A 16,438-nucleotide genomic window follows, 5' to 3' on the forward strand; every position below is an offset into this window, starting at 1 on the left:
GAAATGCAGTATCGAAAGCTGTTGTCTGATTTGACTTCTTTTTCTCACTTGTATTTTTGGCTCTTGGAGTCAGATGTTCCAAGAACATTATATTCTGTCACTTTTTTTCTTTTTCAAGCATTTAATCCCTTTCCTTATTGAAACTAGGCAAGAAGAATCTTTGATATGGGAGAAAACGGGTCTGAAACGGATTTTGAGTATTTGGAACAGTTTTCTGTTATGAAGTTGGGGATGACCTGTACCTTTATTTTCCTGAATCTGGTTACTTCAAGCTCAAGAATGATTCATTCTCTTGTGCAGAAAGTCAAGTAAAAGTTGCAGGAAGCATGCAGTGGTGAACGTGGAGCTTCTGACTGAACTGAGATATAGAAAGAAATAGTACAGATTGTGGAAGCAGGGACAGATCACTCAGGAGTAATGCAGACACTAACTGTACAGTGGTTGGGCTAAGAAAGCAACAAACAAGCTTGAATGTTATCACTGTAGTGTAAGGGTAGTTTCCTGGAGAGGAGCAGAGAACAGATGTCATCCCTGCCTTCAAAAGAGGACCTGTGGACCTGCAGACCTCTTGGTGTCACCTCGGTCCTTGGGAAGGTTATGGAGCAGCTAATCCTAGAAACCATTTCCAAACATGGTGGATAAGAAGATGATTAGAAGCCTGGATTTATGAAGGTGAGACACCTGCTCACAGATCAGTCAGAAGCTATGTTTAGACAACGTTGTCACAGGTCTCTCCTAGTGTTAACTTAAATGAGATCTGGTAGTGTTAGAGTATATCTAACTAAACCAACCTGGTTCCTGAATTAGTAGATAAGGCATGAGTAGAAGAGTCCTGCAACCATGAGGTACATTTGCTGCTTGTTGGTCACCCACAGGACACGCCATGCAGTGAAGATGTAGTGGTTACTTCATGTTTTAGTTTATGGACTGGAAGATGTAACTGGTGTAAACACACAGTTTTGTGTAAGGTCTGTGCTTTTCCTCTTCGCATGCTCTTGCAATGTTGTGTTTGGCTGAAATAAGAGATGACTGGTACTGTGCGTGACAGTGGGCATCATGAGCTCTTGGAGCTTAAGGGTGAACTGTGCCTGGGAGTCAGTTATTGTTTATCTGGTTTTATTTAACTTCAAATTACTGTATCAAAGATAATTCTAGTACTGTTTTAAATGGAGGAGCCTGAACAATTGCAGAGAGCAGAATGGATCTGAGCAAGATGTTGAGAGGGCTCTAGTCACAGTGGAATAAGCTGGTTGCTAACAAGTATACTTAATGTAAAGCTCTACATAAACACAGTTAAAACACTTCTGCGGTGTTATAGGTTGTATTTCCATTAATTACACAGCACCGATGGTATTGGATTTTCATGCTAGGGGGACCACCTTAAACACTGACTTAAGTAACAGTGTACTTCAGAATGGAAGTTACAGAATCAAACCTATCTTTTGAGAGGAAGGTAAGATTTTGTATTTTCATTATATAGTGCTAAGTAGAGTTTCCTAGGTTCTAAGCATTAGTGCTTAAGAAATCTTGCTTTTAATCATGTTGGCTAAATGTTCTTGAGTGGTATTTGCTGTTCAGCGATGTGAAATACTTTTGCTTTCCTTTTTTATGGTCACTTTAAAAAAAACTGATGAAAGGCTGATTAAATCAGCTTGCAAAATGAGTACATTGGAGTCCAGTGTTCTCTGACAGGGTTCCTTTAGGTATTCCACATGAGAACTTATTGTTTCAATACTAAGCTTATTTGAAGGTGCTTGATAGTCTGGGATTTTTTATTTAGAAAAGTGATGAAGCACTATACTGAAATCACAACAGAACCACAGCATACCAGTTATAATACACAGTTGAACCTTCTTCTCATTACTGGTTTCCATGTGCTTACCGTTGTGAAGGGGCATGTTAAGGTTGGTGTTTTTTTTTTTTTTTTTTTCCTTTGCATTGGACTGAGCTGCACTGACAGAATGAAAATGTAGCTTTATAAGGCCTGGTGTTGGTGGCTTTATTTATTTTCAGTATGCTACATACAAACCAATGTGCTATTCAGAGGAAGAGGGGGAAGAAATGCAACAAACTTGAGGCCTGCATTAGGCTCCCAAATGTATATCACTTCTTGTTCTTCCAATGTGTTTTTTTTAGCTGTTCTTTTTCCATTTTGCCAAGTGTTGTTTTTACTTGAGAAAAGTGCATTTCCAGATATTCTGTTTTTGAACTTTCACCTGGTTTCTTAACTTGTCTAAGCTAGTTGAACACACCGAAGGGAAGAAAATAATTCCATATTCAATCATTTTTAAGAACTTCTCAATGAACACCAGCTGTTTAACATTCCTCTTAATGTTAATTAATTGTTCAGCGCAGTTAAAGGAATTGTGAAGTTATTATTTTACACATGAACAAATTAAATAGAGCTCTCAAGCTCTGTGATAAGTCAGTGATGCAAAGGGAGCCAAAAGCATCCAATAAAAATCCAATTCAATAAAAATCCAATAAAATTTATGAGATATATCGTTTGTAGAATTAGAACAAAATCTCACAAATAATACAACTTGTCTTTTTTTAAATGTAGAGTAAAACGCAAATTGTCTTGGACTACTTCCCCAGTCATAACGTGAAGTTGTTTTTCTGGTATTCCTCAACCTGAATGTACCTTGGCTGGTTTGCAGGAGTTTGTTTAGGTGTTTTCTTCCCTATTGCCTTAGTAGTTGTGGTAGAGAAATGAGGAGGATTCTCCTCCATTGTTCCATGTCTCAGGTTGGTAATTTGCTTTCTAATGCCAAATGTAAAAATTTGATTTCGGCAGAGGCTTCTCTTGTTCTTTTCCTGCCAGCATAGACTTTCTTTGCCTGTGCTCAAGGGGAAGACTTCTTTAGCCTGAGTGAGCTTTTTCCTGCTCTCAGCTAACTGATAATGCAAGGGAAGTAGATGGAGGGGAGAAGAGGCCTTTCCTTCTGTGGGAACTGGAAATCAGCAACAGCTGAATTGTGAGGGTCAAGTGGCATTACATAGAACATGCTATATCTTTTTTAGGGTAGTAGTTTTGAGCTGTGATTGCATTTATCACCTCACCATCTGGAACAGTTTGCTGTTTTTTTCTGTTGCTTTTTTAAAGGCATTACATTGGTTTCAGTATCTTTTATTTACATTTTGTTACATAACAGATTAACTTTGCATGCTCCTTGTTTTCTTTCACGGTTTTCTCTGCATGCTCTGAAGCACAATAGTATCTGTGTTAGTATTTTGGTAATGCGTCTGTACCATCACTAAGCTTCTGGCCTTGTTTTGTGCTTGCCAGCTTGCCAGCTTGAACTAGTGACCAGTTTAATATCTATTAGTATGGGGAAAAATAACAGGCTGAAACACAGCTTGTATAATTAATGTATTTTGTGTTTATAACTGGGACTTCTTAAATGAACTGAGAAGGGGAAAAGGGCTTCTAAAAATAGTGACTGTAAGGAGGTGTTGGGTCCGTTCCAGATATGCCAGTCAGTTATGGTTGTGAAGATGGAGGAGGGTGGGAAGGGGGTTGTGTCTTACCCTGTGTGCTCTCCGAACTGCTGCTGCAAAGTGTTGGGCCCATCTGCCTCAGAAGATTTCAGCCTGAGGATCTAGGCAAAAGCCTGTAATCATTGCCCCAAATACTACAGGGGCAGGATGCCTGAGTTATTCTATACCAGGACTAAGTGCCATTAGGAAAACTTTGAGAAACCAAAGGATTATTTAGAATGGGTGACCAGAAAAGGGAAAAATTAAACAGCAAAGAACAAACAAGCAAGGCTTTCCTTGGGTTAAGTCATACATGATTTGCTCTAAATCTCACCCCAGAAGGCTGCTGATTTTTCTGTCCTCTTACCACATAACTACTGAAAAAGTGATAGCTGCAAGCAGTGACATCCCATCACCCATACAGCATTACGGTCTGTTCTTCTTTAATCTTGTTTTGCATGAGAAGTTTTGTACAGGGTTTGGTTACTCACGTACAAGGATTTCAGCCAAAAACCCACAGAGTCTGTAGAAAGAGCGGAAAAACTCTGAGTGCATGCTGCAGGCCGTGGCTGAGCAGGACCAGGCTCATTGCAGCCTCTGCTTCACATAAATGTTCCTGTGAAGAGCCTTGGTGAAGAGGGCAGTTATAGTAACTACATTAATGAAGCTGTAGTACTCATGATGACTGGTGAAAATAGGATATGAATGACCACTACATATGTTATTTGCTGAACATGAAGCATTTATTTATATGAGCAATACATTAACAAGTGGTAAAGTTCTACACTAAAGATATGTGGAAATTTATTTCCCTCTACTTCCAACACACCAGTCAACAGAATCAAGGTGAAAAAAAAAAGTTTAGTCCAGCTGTGAGACTAAGAACAGCTGTAGCATACCATGCACTAAAAAAACCAATCTTGCTTCTTCCACCCATGCTAAAGCCTTGCTTAAAGACCACGATTTTAAGTACACATAGTTGGAAATAATTACCAGGGTTTCATTAGTTCAAACTGCCGACCTTTCAGTCTGCATTTTAGTGCACAGCAGCAGCTTTGTGTGTCTAATTGCTCAACTGAAGGAACCAACCAACATCTATATGCTCAGTCTTAGTAAAATAATTATCTGGGAAGACTCTGAGCATTGCATCCCCTATACGTACCTGATAAATAATATTTGTGTGCCACTTCTGGTGTAGAGATGTAGTGCATTTGTTCTAACATACAAATTAAGGAAGCTTGTTAAGCACGTGGGGGTGGCTAGTGATTCATATGACTGCTTACATGTATACAAAATAAACTCTGCTGTCTTGAGGGATTCAGGCTCATTAGATGAGTCCGTCAAACTCATCTAACTTCCAAAGAAGCCTGAAATGTAGGGTTGTCATTTCTAGACAAATATCAGGGCTTTTTTTTTTTTAGCAAAAAAGTTGATTAACTGTACAGTAGGTATAAAGCAGTTTAAAAAAAAAAATACAGAAATCACCTCGAAGACTATAGTAAAGTGCCTAGCAATAACAGTGTAAAGAACAGGAGAATCAGAGTAAGTGGACAAACGCCATTGCATTCTTGCTCCTGTTCACATATTCTCCCACATGCATTGGAATAGCATCAGTGCTCAATGACAGTATGTCACTTCTCTATGTACTGTATAGGTTGTTGGGGCATTTAAAGCCAAAAATAGAGTTGAATCAGAAACTACACCTTAGAGCATGATGGGCTTTGCTCTCATCCCAGCTGCCATCAGTGTTCATGGGGGCATAACTCATAACAGCCTGTGATCTGGTATAGCCCTCTGGTTCAGATCTGCTGACCACAACTGAATGATCCTCATGTCTCATCTTCCTATCCCCTCCCTTCATCAGTTTGTTCCCTGGCCTCACATGCTCTCCCTCACTTTTCTCCTAGAGGGACAGCTGAAGGCTACATCAAAACTGAAGATTATTTAGAGTTATTGTGCTTTCTAAATGTGACTGCTGAGACACTTGGACAGTTCCTGATCCCTGTCATTTCTATACATCAGTTCCTGCCCCACAGAGCCCTGAGCACATCCAAGGAGGGTGATTGCTGTCTGCCACAGGGCAGGTCTGCCACCTGTGTTACAGCAATTCCCATTATGAATTTTGCTGGGAAGAAAGCTGTATTTGTCTTTATGTAAAAATATGGAGCAGGTTACATTAAAGCTGAATTTCAACTTTTTACTCTTTTCAAATGCATGCTCCACAACAAATCACCCTGGCTGCATAAAAAAACAAGACTATACAGCCAGAGAACTTGAAGTGTCAAAAATATATTTTTTTTTCTCTCCCCTTTACCCCTAAACAAACACTAATAAAAACTAAGCTGATAAGACAACACCAAATAAATAGCTGTGGAAAAGTTTTGGTTACGAGGATGTCTGCAGGCATCATGTAAACCATGTGCTACCTAAATGCTAGTTTTTAAAAAGTGTTCTACAGCAATGGATCCATACTCTGGCACTTCTGGCAAGAATCAGATGGTTTCAGTTGCTAATATTTTGAGAGTAAAAGAAAAAAAAAAAGCTATACTTTTTTCCTCACAAGAAAAAAAAAAAAAGCCACATTTGTGCTCCAGCACTTACCACTTAAGTTGTAATCCCAGAAGAAACAAAAGAAAGTTACCTGCCTGTAGAAGGGTTAATGAAAAGATTTTTCCTTTCAGAGATCCATCACTTAGTCTTGCTACCAGTATTCTAAATGGGCTTGCTCTTCTTCAACAAACTGGAATCTTTACACTGTGATTCCACCTGAAAAGCATAACTAAATTCCTTCTTGTTATTTTCAGAAGAACAAATACTTTGCATTTAAATGTAAACTCTGATACCATAAATGTAGTGTATACAAAAGGCACGAGACAATTAGATCTGTGTTGCAGAAACTTCCTTGGCTTTGCAGTTGGTAATACATCTTATCTTTCATTATCTGACTGGTTAACTCAGATGTTAAGAAAGCTGCTGTCTATCTCCAGCTTAATGGAGGGGGGGCTTCCTACGTGCAGCAGTCTGGTGTTTTGGTATTACAGTCAAATGTTCATTGTCCCATAACTGCAAATATCATAAGTTACAACAATGTCTCCTTGATCACAGATGATATTAATTAATTTATGCAGTCAGAAATGCAGTGCCTTAAAGAACAAGTAAAAAAATAGGAGACAGCCATCAATTAAGCAGAAGTGAAATTTGAAAGACAATGTCCATCATGAACACAGATTTGTTAAAAAACAAAAAACACACACAAAACCAACATCAATAACAAAACCAAATGCCTTTTGGTTCGAGTGAGGTGCCAGCCTTCCTTTTCTTAAAGGGATGAAGGCTCTAATTGGGAGAATAAAATCCCAATTTCGTAGGATTGTCCTGTGCAGCTTCACTTACATAATATCCTTCTGAATGTGGGCTTTTTAATCACTCACTTATCAGAGACTCACAAGCATTCAATTATCAAAGGAGATTTCCCAGCGTCCACAACCTTTCAAGTTATTTAAAAGGGAACCTTTTAAATAGTTAAGTAACTAACAAGTAATGTTGTCCAAAACAGTACCAGGGACAGTCTGACCTTCACTTGGGTTGCTTTATCTTCAGAAAATTGCATAAGCACTCAAAAGAAGATGCAGTTCACCAAGCAACTAAATTGTCCATAATCAACGATGATTATTCTCCCACTTTATCAAGATCAAGCCAGCAGTGCAAACATTTGATGTAAGTCAAATACTTACAGTGATTTGAATTAACAGCTGAACTTTCAAAATCAGGGCAAGAACCTAGGCTGGTATGTAAGGAGGTCTTTTTTGTGTGTGCTGAATATTGAAGTAAAACCAGCCACAGAATTTTTTACAATAGTAAACTCACTATTCCCCTTCCCTCCCCCAGTACTCAGAATCACCTTTCACCATTCAAAAATAGTAATTTTAAGTTGAAACATTCTTTACGTGATTCAAAATAGCATGTTTCAAGCAATTTCATATTTCAAGCAATGGCATGGAGACAGCTAATCATCTGTCAGTTTGTTTTCTGAGCACATCCACGTAGGAGTAGACAGGAGCAGCTGGCCAATAGGACTGATTTTGGAAGAATCCATCTTCCTTTCACCAACAGCTTTTTCTTGAACTGGAACAGAACATAAAACACAAAATACATCATTAGGATTACAGAAAGTTTAAAAAAAAAAATAAGTTACTGCTCTAAGTCTTGCCATCTTATTTGGAATAGCATCTCCAAGCAAGTGGAAGAAAAGAATCATAGAATTATAGAATGATTTGAGTTGGAAGGATCTTTAAGATCATCTGGTTCCAGCCCCCCTGCTATAGGCAGGAATACCTCCATCTAGACCAGGTTGCTCAGAGCCCCTCCACCCTGGCCCTGAGTGCTTCCAGGAAGGGAGCATCCACAACTCCACTGGGCAACCCATTCCAGTGTCTCCCCACCCTGAAAGTGAAGAATTTCTTCCTAGTATCTAGTCTAAATCTACACTCTTCCAGTTTAAAACCATTTCTCCTTGTCCTGTCACTACATGCCTTTATGAAAAGCTCCTTTCCAGCTTTCCTGTAGGCCCCCTTCAGGTACTGGAAGGCTGCTATAAGGTCCCCCCTCCAGAGCCTTCTTTTCTCCAGGCTGAAGATCCCCCAGTCCTCATGGGGCGGGGTTCTCTAGCCCTCTGATAATCTTTGTGGCTCTCCTCTGGACCTGCTCCAACAGCTCAACATCCTTCTTGTGTTGGGGGCCTCAAAACTGGACTCTAAGTGGGGTTTCATGAGAGCACAGTGGCAGAATCACCTCCCTCAACCTGCTGGTAATGCTTCCCTCAATGTGACTCAGAATACAGTTGGCCCTCTGGGCTGCAAGCACATACTGCCGGCTCACGCTGAGTCTTTCATCAACCAACAATTCCAAATCCTTCTCCTCAAGGCTGCTCTCAAGCCATTCTCTGCCCAGCCTGTATTTGTTCTTGGGATTGCCCTGTCCCAGGTGCAGGACCTTGCACTTGGACCTGTTGAACTTCATGAGGTTGGCACAGGCCCAGGTTTCAAGCCTGTCCAGGTCCCTCTGGATAGCATCCCTTCCATCTAGCATGTCAGCTGTACCACTCAGCTTGGTGTTGTCTACAAACTTGCTGAGGGTGCATTCAGTTCCTCTGTCCGTGTTACCTACAAAGATAATACCAGTTCCAGCACTGATCCCTGAGGAGCACCACTCATCTTCAGTCTCCATTTGGACACTGAGCTGTTGACTGTAACTCTGAGTGCAACCATCAGCCAATTCTTTATCCACCGAGCGGCCCATTCATCAAACCTATTTTTCTCCCATTTGGCAACCAGGACATCATGCAGGACAGCGTTAAACGCTTTGCAAAGTCCAGATAGATGACATCAGTTGCTCTTCCTTTATCCACTGACACTGTAACTCTATCACAAAAGGCCACCAAGTTTGTCAGGTATGACTTGTCCTTTGTGAGGCCAATTTCTCCGATGATTTAACTACTGAACTTTTTCTACAAGCTAGAGGCCACCTGTTTGTATTTGTACACCTACCACTCTTATCTGTCTTGGTAGTGTAATACCATGTCTGGCTGGTAGTTGCAATAGTTGCACTTCCCCAATGGTTTTCATTCCTTATGCTTTCTGCAGAAGTCACCTTTCTGCAGAAAGCAGCCTGACAGCATGTCCAGAAGTCGTGTCATGCACCAGTGAAGAACATCCATTTGAGATACTTTTTGAGGATGACTGAAAAAAGGCTTCAATAGCAGAGATGGAAATGACCTTGTTGGAATGAATCCTCCAATACTGTTGGAGAATCATAAATTACCTAGTATGCTGAATTTGTTTTTTTTAGGGCAAGAGTCTTAAATGGAAATCTTATTCAACTTGAAACATGAAATAGTTTATTTCCACAGACTCGGCGGACTTAGAAGTCTTCAAATATTAAAGGGAATATAATGATCAACTATGGTCATTCTCCCACTTTTCTATTATTGAAGTATCCTCCTCTTCCGTACAGAAAAGATTTTGCAAGCTGCTTCTCAAACCTGCTTTTTATTTTAAATGGTATTAATGCAAGAAACAAAAGAAACCTTTAATTTTTTTTAAACACAACCATTTATCTAAAATTGGCATTAGTTTTTAAATTGTTAGACAGGATACAGCTCAGTACCTAGCATAGATCAATGTGCTAATAGTTCTACATTTTAGAACAAACCTATTTTTTCTTAATCACCTAGTAGAACATCTGTTGTGTTCTGTTGTTAAGGAGTAACTTCAGTTTTAAAGTTAACTTTAGAAAGATTTCCTGAGCAGCTTGCAAAATCAAAGTGTCATTATCTATCTAGAGAAAGGGAATAACAACATTTTGGAATACTACCTACAAGCAATGAGCATAAAGGTGGAACAATATTTTGTGAGCATGACCCATTAGAGGTTTAATTTAAAACCATGAATTCATGTGCTCCTACCTCAAGGTAAAACAAATTGAGAGGAAAAGTAAACAGACAGGAATTATTTTAGGAACTTCTGTGCATTCTTCCAGTGGTAAGGAATCATGGAACAGAAAATTAAACAGACAGAATATCAACATACCTTTCCTAAAATATTCAGATGTTTCTTTTTAGGGAAGCTAGGTTTCATTCTCCATGGTTAATGCAGGATTGCTCATACCTTTAGAGAAAAAAGAGAAAAAAAAAGGGTTTTTTTACATGGCTTTTGCAACAAGGCATCATCATATTCACATAAGTTTATCCTCAGAAGAATCCCCAGCCTGACGGCAAATGTTAACTGGTACCCACTAGTGCTGGCGCTCTCAATACCTCTCTGTCAGGTTTAACCTGTGTAAGAGATTGTTCTTTTACATCATTGTCTCAAAGCTTGCTGGCGACACAGGTTCAAGTCCAAGCAAGTCCTGGGCAAAAGCTGCAAAATCCTATGTCTGATGGACAAGGCTAGGGGCAAGGAGAGAGATAAGCCGCAGATTAATGGCCAGGAAGCAGTCTTTCGTGCGGGCTTACCTTGAGGAAGATGGCCATCTCAGCAGGTGCTGCACATGACTCCTACCCAAGCGTCCAGGAATGCCACGATGGCAGAAGGATAAAAAGGGGACCTAACAACGTTGAGGTTTGGGTTTCTGACAACAATTCCCTCACAAAGAAGAAGGGTTTCTGGCAATAGATTCCTCATGAAGAAGAGGTTTCTGACATGAGAAGCCTCATGACCTGCCCCTCTCCCTCCTGGACTGGTTCTGCGACTTCTTCCTGCTACCTGCTTGCTTCCCAAGGCCAGCCACACTGCTGCTGCTCTCCCCCTGTGCTTTTGCCTCAGTCCATCGGGATGACATGCAATGGGACCGCTGCTGGATCCTGGTGGTGACTATCCCCGCTTTAAGCAATTCTTGCTTATTTCCTATCTTTTCCATCACCCTCCTTCCCTTCTCCATCACTCTAATTCATAATAGTTGCCCTCCTTCCCTTCCCCGTCTCCCTGATTAGGATTTATAATAAACAGGTCAGACCAACATTTGAACCGCTGTTTTTTAATCTCACGCTGGTATACAGATATCAAAGAACTTCCTCTCCCTCCTATAAATTGGAGCGAGACAACATGGAAAGGCATGGCAGCTTGAAATGTCCAACTTTCTACAAACATGTATAAAATAAGCTTAGTGACGCAGCTGTAAGAAATGTGAAAACAGGGTGACCGCGGTCATTTTTACACTGTATCTGCCAAAGGTAGTTTGTTATAGAGCGAAGCATTGCAGCATACATCAGTTCCTTACCAACTTTGCTCTTTTCAGCCTTTGCACCGATGTCCAACCAGGAATGTGTATCAGTAAGGAGGTGACTCTGGGAGTCTCGTAGTGGCTTTGCAGGGAACAGGTGGTTCTCACTGTAATGTCATTAAGAAGAACACTGCTGTAAAACTCCGTTTCTTTACCACACATTTCAAACAGTCTATCATACATGGTATTTTACTTCCCTTACCTTGCTTATTTTCTGATGAATCACTGAACTTCTATCATTACATATATTGAGTATAGTTGTCACAGGTACAAGTGTAATCTGAAAAGCAACTCTCTAGCACAGAACAGGGAAACTTCATAATTTTTTCTTTGACAGATAATCTATATTTATACACATTAGTTCCAAATATGGTCTACCCATATTCTCTCCCACTACAGCAAACCTGCCACCATAACAGAAGAGAGAACATCTCCAAAATCTCTCTCCATATTTAGGCTATGGTTCCCTTCTCCCTTGCTCGGTCACTAGGGCAAGATTTAAAACATTCTCCAGCTGGATGTCATTTCTGGTCTGTCAATGCACAACTAACTGAAACGTAACATACTTGTTATGCAAATAAAAGACTGACAATATGATTCTGTTATCCCTTTTTAGTCAGTGTATTCATATTACTATCCTCATCTCGCTTCATCATGTAAATGTTACTAAAAAGTCGCAATGTAATTTACTAAGCTATTGTGAAATTTTCATTTGGTTTCAAGAACATCTGCATGCTTTTCATACTTTAAGGACATCACGGCCATGAAGGATAAAGGTTAAGAAAATGTTTCTGATTATCAGCAGTAACAGAACACGTAAATTGAAAACATAGTTTCCTTCCCACTCCCTAATTTAGGGCTCCCTGTCATACAGAAATGTTGAGGTCTGGGTTCCAGTACACTAACCATATTGCACCAGATACAAAGAAACTGGCCTTCCCCAAAGGCCTTGCACAGTAACACTATCAGGCAGACCAAGTAACCACTTGCGTGCAGAACAGAGCATACTGACACCAATGAGGCAGGCATGGAAAATTCACAGGTTGTGGGATGCCATTGAACTGAGACAGACTGGACACGTGAATGGAGGAAAAAAACCTCTGATTTCCATACATTTAAATACAAGTCTCAGGCTTAGCTCAATTACAACTTAGCTGTTTTAAATTTGACTTGTACTCCTGATAGGAAAATCTACACAGAAAACATGGTTCAATTTATACATGCACTGGCATAAAACAGAATACCAAGTACTTGAAACTAATAACAGAAAGCAGATTACTTTTTGCATGTTGAATTAAGACCACCAGGTGTGGAGGCTTGCTCAGGATCTTGATTAACAAGGCAAGTTGGGAAGGAGCAACCATCCCCTAGGCTGAAAAAAAAAAAAAAATTAAAAAATTAATAATCAGAATTAGCCTAGTGCTTACAAAAAATACTTTGAAGAACTCTTTTTTTTCCTCCAAAACAAACATTACCATATCTAATTTCAGAAAATTAAACAAACAGAAACAAGGCCCACTCCCTGTGGGTCCTGATCATCGAACAGTTTCAACAAATGAGTGTACCTTGAAAATACAGGCAACAGCCAGTACTTCTTCTCATCACCAAACACCTGTCTTAGGTTTTTGCTGAAGCCCAAGCTGAAACCGTTCTTGTCTGTTCTGTGATGAAATATGGGTGCTCTGAATACCTCTTAAAGATAAAGCAAAAATCCATTAGATTTCTTCACAACAAAGCACATTTAAGTTTCACACCAATTTTCATACAGATATATCTCCAGCAGAGAGGAATGGCTGGGCTGCTCAAATGACCCAATTGGCTCATGGAATCCACAGTCACTGCTACACACTGCTGTGTATGCATGAATGGGTGCAAGTGTCCTGCCAGTCTCCTCCTTGACCAAGTGAGAAAGAGTGAGTAACTGGCTGTTTCTGGTGCAATGTGTTACACAAAGTTTGGACTTGATGGTCTTTAAGGTCTTTTCCAACATGAGCTATTCTGTGATTCTATGTGGATACACCACAATGTTCAGAGAAAAGAACTAGACTGAACTAAGAGTTTACTACAGTAAGAGCAATGGAAAAGAAATGAAGCTTACCCTATGTTAGTAGCTTTTTACACTTTGGGGTACAAAAATTCTGTATGCTTTTACAGCTACATAAAGAAAGCATTTTACTTGTAGGCCCACATTACTCCCCATGCATATCCACTCTAAATTTCAGGGGAAGAGAGCTAAATATAGCCTCAAGTGTTGCAGAGTGCCTGAGGCAGAAAATTCTTTCACCTTCCACATGTTGACTGATAGCCATTTAATTCCCCTAATTGGCTATATATATAGTAGGCTATATAAAGCATGTCCTGTGGTGCTGACAGCACAGTTCACACAGACTGCTCTCGATCCATGGGGCGAATTGTGCTCCCACAGTGCTTCCCTATCCAAGGGTAAGGGGTGTTAAGTCATCCAGAATGCAGAGGAAACCCACAAACTCTACACAAGCCTTCAAGTAAATAAGCTTTCCTCCAAATAACATATCTTCAAAGTTTTCCTCTCATCTTCTACTAATTTGTAAATCTCAAGAAAACTGAAAGAAAATAAGAAAGAAAATAAGTAAATATTCTTATTCAGCTTGTATCAACAGGAAAGCACTTAGAGATCTAGAAATTTCAGTGAATTGATATTCTTATTGCAATCCACAGTACAATAAAGGACGGGTGTGACTTGATAACCACACATCAGGGTGGTGGGAGATATTGGTTTAATGATGACATCTGACAGTTGTAAATACACCCATAGCAGAGGCACAGGCCTCTGAAGTTTTTAAAATTAATCCATAATGCAGAGTCATTCCTGTGCATGTATGTGGTGATCAGAATATGTAACTGTTAAACTGTCATTCACATATTTGAGTTTACTTACAACTAAATGTAGAAGCAATGCCTTAAAACCTGCTTTGATATAATAGCCATCTGTTCATTATTTTTTGCTGCCAAACACAGAAGCATTAGGCTTACCTAAAGTCGACTTATTTTTGCTGACAAGCCAACAGTGGTACCCAAAGAGAGAAGATAGACTGACAGAAAACATAGCAGCAGCAAAGAATAAAAACATGATGTGGAACTTGGCTTGAGTATCAGGAAGGCCATTCTAAAAATAATTAAAAAAAAAAAAAAAGCTTTTAGAAATGAGGAAATGGCTATTTAACTTGATTATTAATAATTCTCTATTCACCCAAATCCAATTCAAAGCAGACAGAAACATACCATGCAACAAGAGCCTGAATAATTAAGTGATGCACATTTTATGCATAGCAGCCATGCAATTTGGTTTTCGACTGCATGTAGGTTAAAGAAACTGGTCCTTTCTTGAGCTAGTACAAATACTGACAACAGGAACCTGACATTTGAATCTGTGTATTTTAAGGAAAAATAAAGTCAGTACTTACTGTCCAAAACTTGATAAAATACTGTAAATCTGTTGCAGCGATGAAAAGGCAATACAATAGAGAGTAAGCCAAGAAGAGAAGAAAAAATTTGTAATTGGAGAATCCGACACAGTTGTTCACCCTAATAACAAAAAAGTTAAAATGAAAACAGAATGTAAAGATACTTATTTGCTTTGCGTTCTTCCAATTTAAGATTAAACTTATTTATTTCATAGAAAGTAATATCACTTGTAGACCCAGATTCGGTGTCTCAAGCTACTGAAATGTGTTTTAGCTTTAATTTCCAGATCAGTGTAGTATTTCTAACAACAAAAAAAAAATGAGGTACTCCACAATGCAGTATAGCTTTCAACAGATTACCGAAATTCAGTTTTGTCTTATTGAATGAAATCTGTTCCTAGCATCTAATGTAAATATGAATCACAATTAGTTATTTTTCTAGTTTATAGACAGACTTAGGTATCCATGTTTGACCATTAAACTGATGTATAATAAGGGGAATAGTACTGTTGAATTGCAGAGAAATTTTTCCATACCAGAGACAACATGACAGCAAAAAGAAGAGATTAATAAAAGTTAATACATCCAAATGTTAACATAAATCTCATTTTATCATTCTTGAGGCTTGAAGTTCACCTGCTTCCTGTTTCTAAAGAAGTTATACGTGATGATGAGCTACTTATATATGCTATCAAAGAGATACGTTGAGGGCTCATTTCGTATTGTAGCAGATTCCCATTAAAGCCAGTATATTAAGTATTATGAATTTTACAGCTCTATCAAACACGTAATGATATTACATCTACCTAAGGAAAAATACTGAATGGGTGCCCATGGAGAATTTATCGGTAAACAGCTGCCTTTTTCTGTTATTTGGCTCCATGAAGAAGCTAACAAAACCTATCACTGCACTGCACTGCTAGATTTGACAGAATTTTCCAGAGAGTTAAAATAAATAAAATTTCACATTCCTTCTTTAACTGTCAGAAATATTAGATAATTAAGAGAAAACTACCCTCCCAAAAGCATCTATGTTGAAAAATAATTCTGGAAAAAAAAAATAATGAAAAAAGGCTTCGAGAGGCTCGGCTTCAGCTGCCTCTAGAGGTTACTCAAGTATTCCCTTATTTGGAGAGATAGTGATGCTAGCAGCAGGATAAACAGTAATTAGAACAGAGCAAAAATCTTAAAACATCAAATGACCTTTATCTATACACCACTGGTACCCATCCATCAAGTCAGTGGATGTGGGGTTTTATTTGTCATTTGTTTTAACAAAACATGCCATCTTGGGTAAACATTAAATTTAGTATCACTGTTTAAACAGAAAACAATAGCTAAGCATCTGTATCAATGACAATTAAGTAAGACTTGCAAGAGATTGTTCTAAACAAAAAACCAACAAAGACACGTTTCTAAGTTCATCATGATTCTTACTGGAAAATAAATGTACAATTCTCTCTAGCGAAGTGTTTTTTCATTATATATGCCAAAGTTAGCAATTCCATGATAAACTGCAAGCTATTCAGATTCAAGGTTCCTATGATAACCCTGTTTACTCTTGTGGCATTTTTTTTTTTTAATGACAGTATTTATGGCACTTTTTAGCATGAGAAAAGAACTGTCGTGTGAAATGTTGCTCGGCAAAAACAACGTTTCTTGAATCAAACATTTCTCTCGTTGTTCTTTTGCACATTAAAATAAACTTTCATAAATCATCCTGCTTCTCTAAGTTT

At 38.9% G+C, this 16,438-nt stretch overlaps 1 protein-coding gene across 3 annotated transcripts in view; it reads right to left on the reverse strand.

The window, feature by feature from the left end:
• Positions 1 to 4,201: 4,201 nt before the first annotated feature.
• ZDHHC2 (zDHHC palmitoyltransferase 2) overlaps positions 4,202 to 16,438 on the reverse strand; it is a 33,615-nt gene continuing 21,378 nt past the window's right edge. For all 3 annotated transcript variants that reach the window (XM_085223072.1, XM_085223071.1, XM_085223073.1), the window contains 7 exons: positions 14,703 to 14,823; positions 14,272 to 14,404; positions 12,825 to 12,951; positions 12,539 to 12,631; positions 11,257 to 11,366; positions 10,068 to 10,145; positions 4,202 to 7,605 (listed from right to left, as the gene is read on the reverse strand). In XM_085223072.1, the coding sequence (XP_085079198.1) occupies positions 10,105 to 10,145; positions 11,257 to 11,366; positions 12,539 to 12,631; positions 12,825 to 12,951; positions 14,272 to 14,404; positions 14,703 to 14,823 (625 nt within the window). In that variant the 3' untranslated portion in view covers positions 4,202 to 7,605; positions 10,068 to 10,104. The remainder of the gene's footprint in view (positions 7,606 to 10,067; positions 10,146 to 11,256; positions 11,367 to 12,538; positions 12,632 to 12,824; positions 12,952 to 14,271; positions 14,405 to 14,702; positions 14,824 to 16,438) is intronic.

Source organism: Meleagris gallopavo, chromosome 4 (assembly GCF_905368555.1).
Source record: "Meleagris gallopavo chromosome 4, MGAL_WU_HG_1.1, whole genome shotgun sequence".
Classification (NCBI taxonomy): domain Eukaryota; kingdom Metazoa; phylum Chordata; class Aves; order Galliformes; family Phasianidae; genus Meleagris; species Meleagris gallopavo.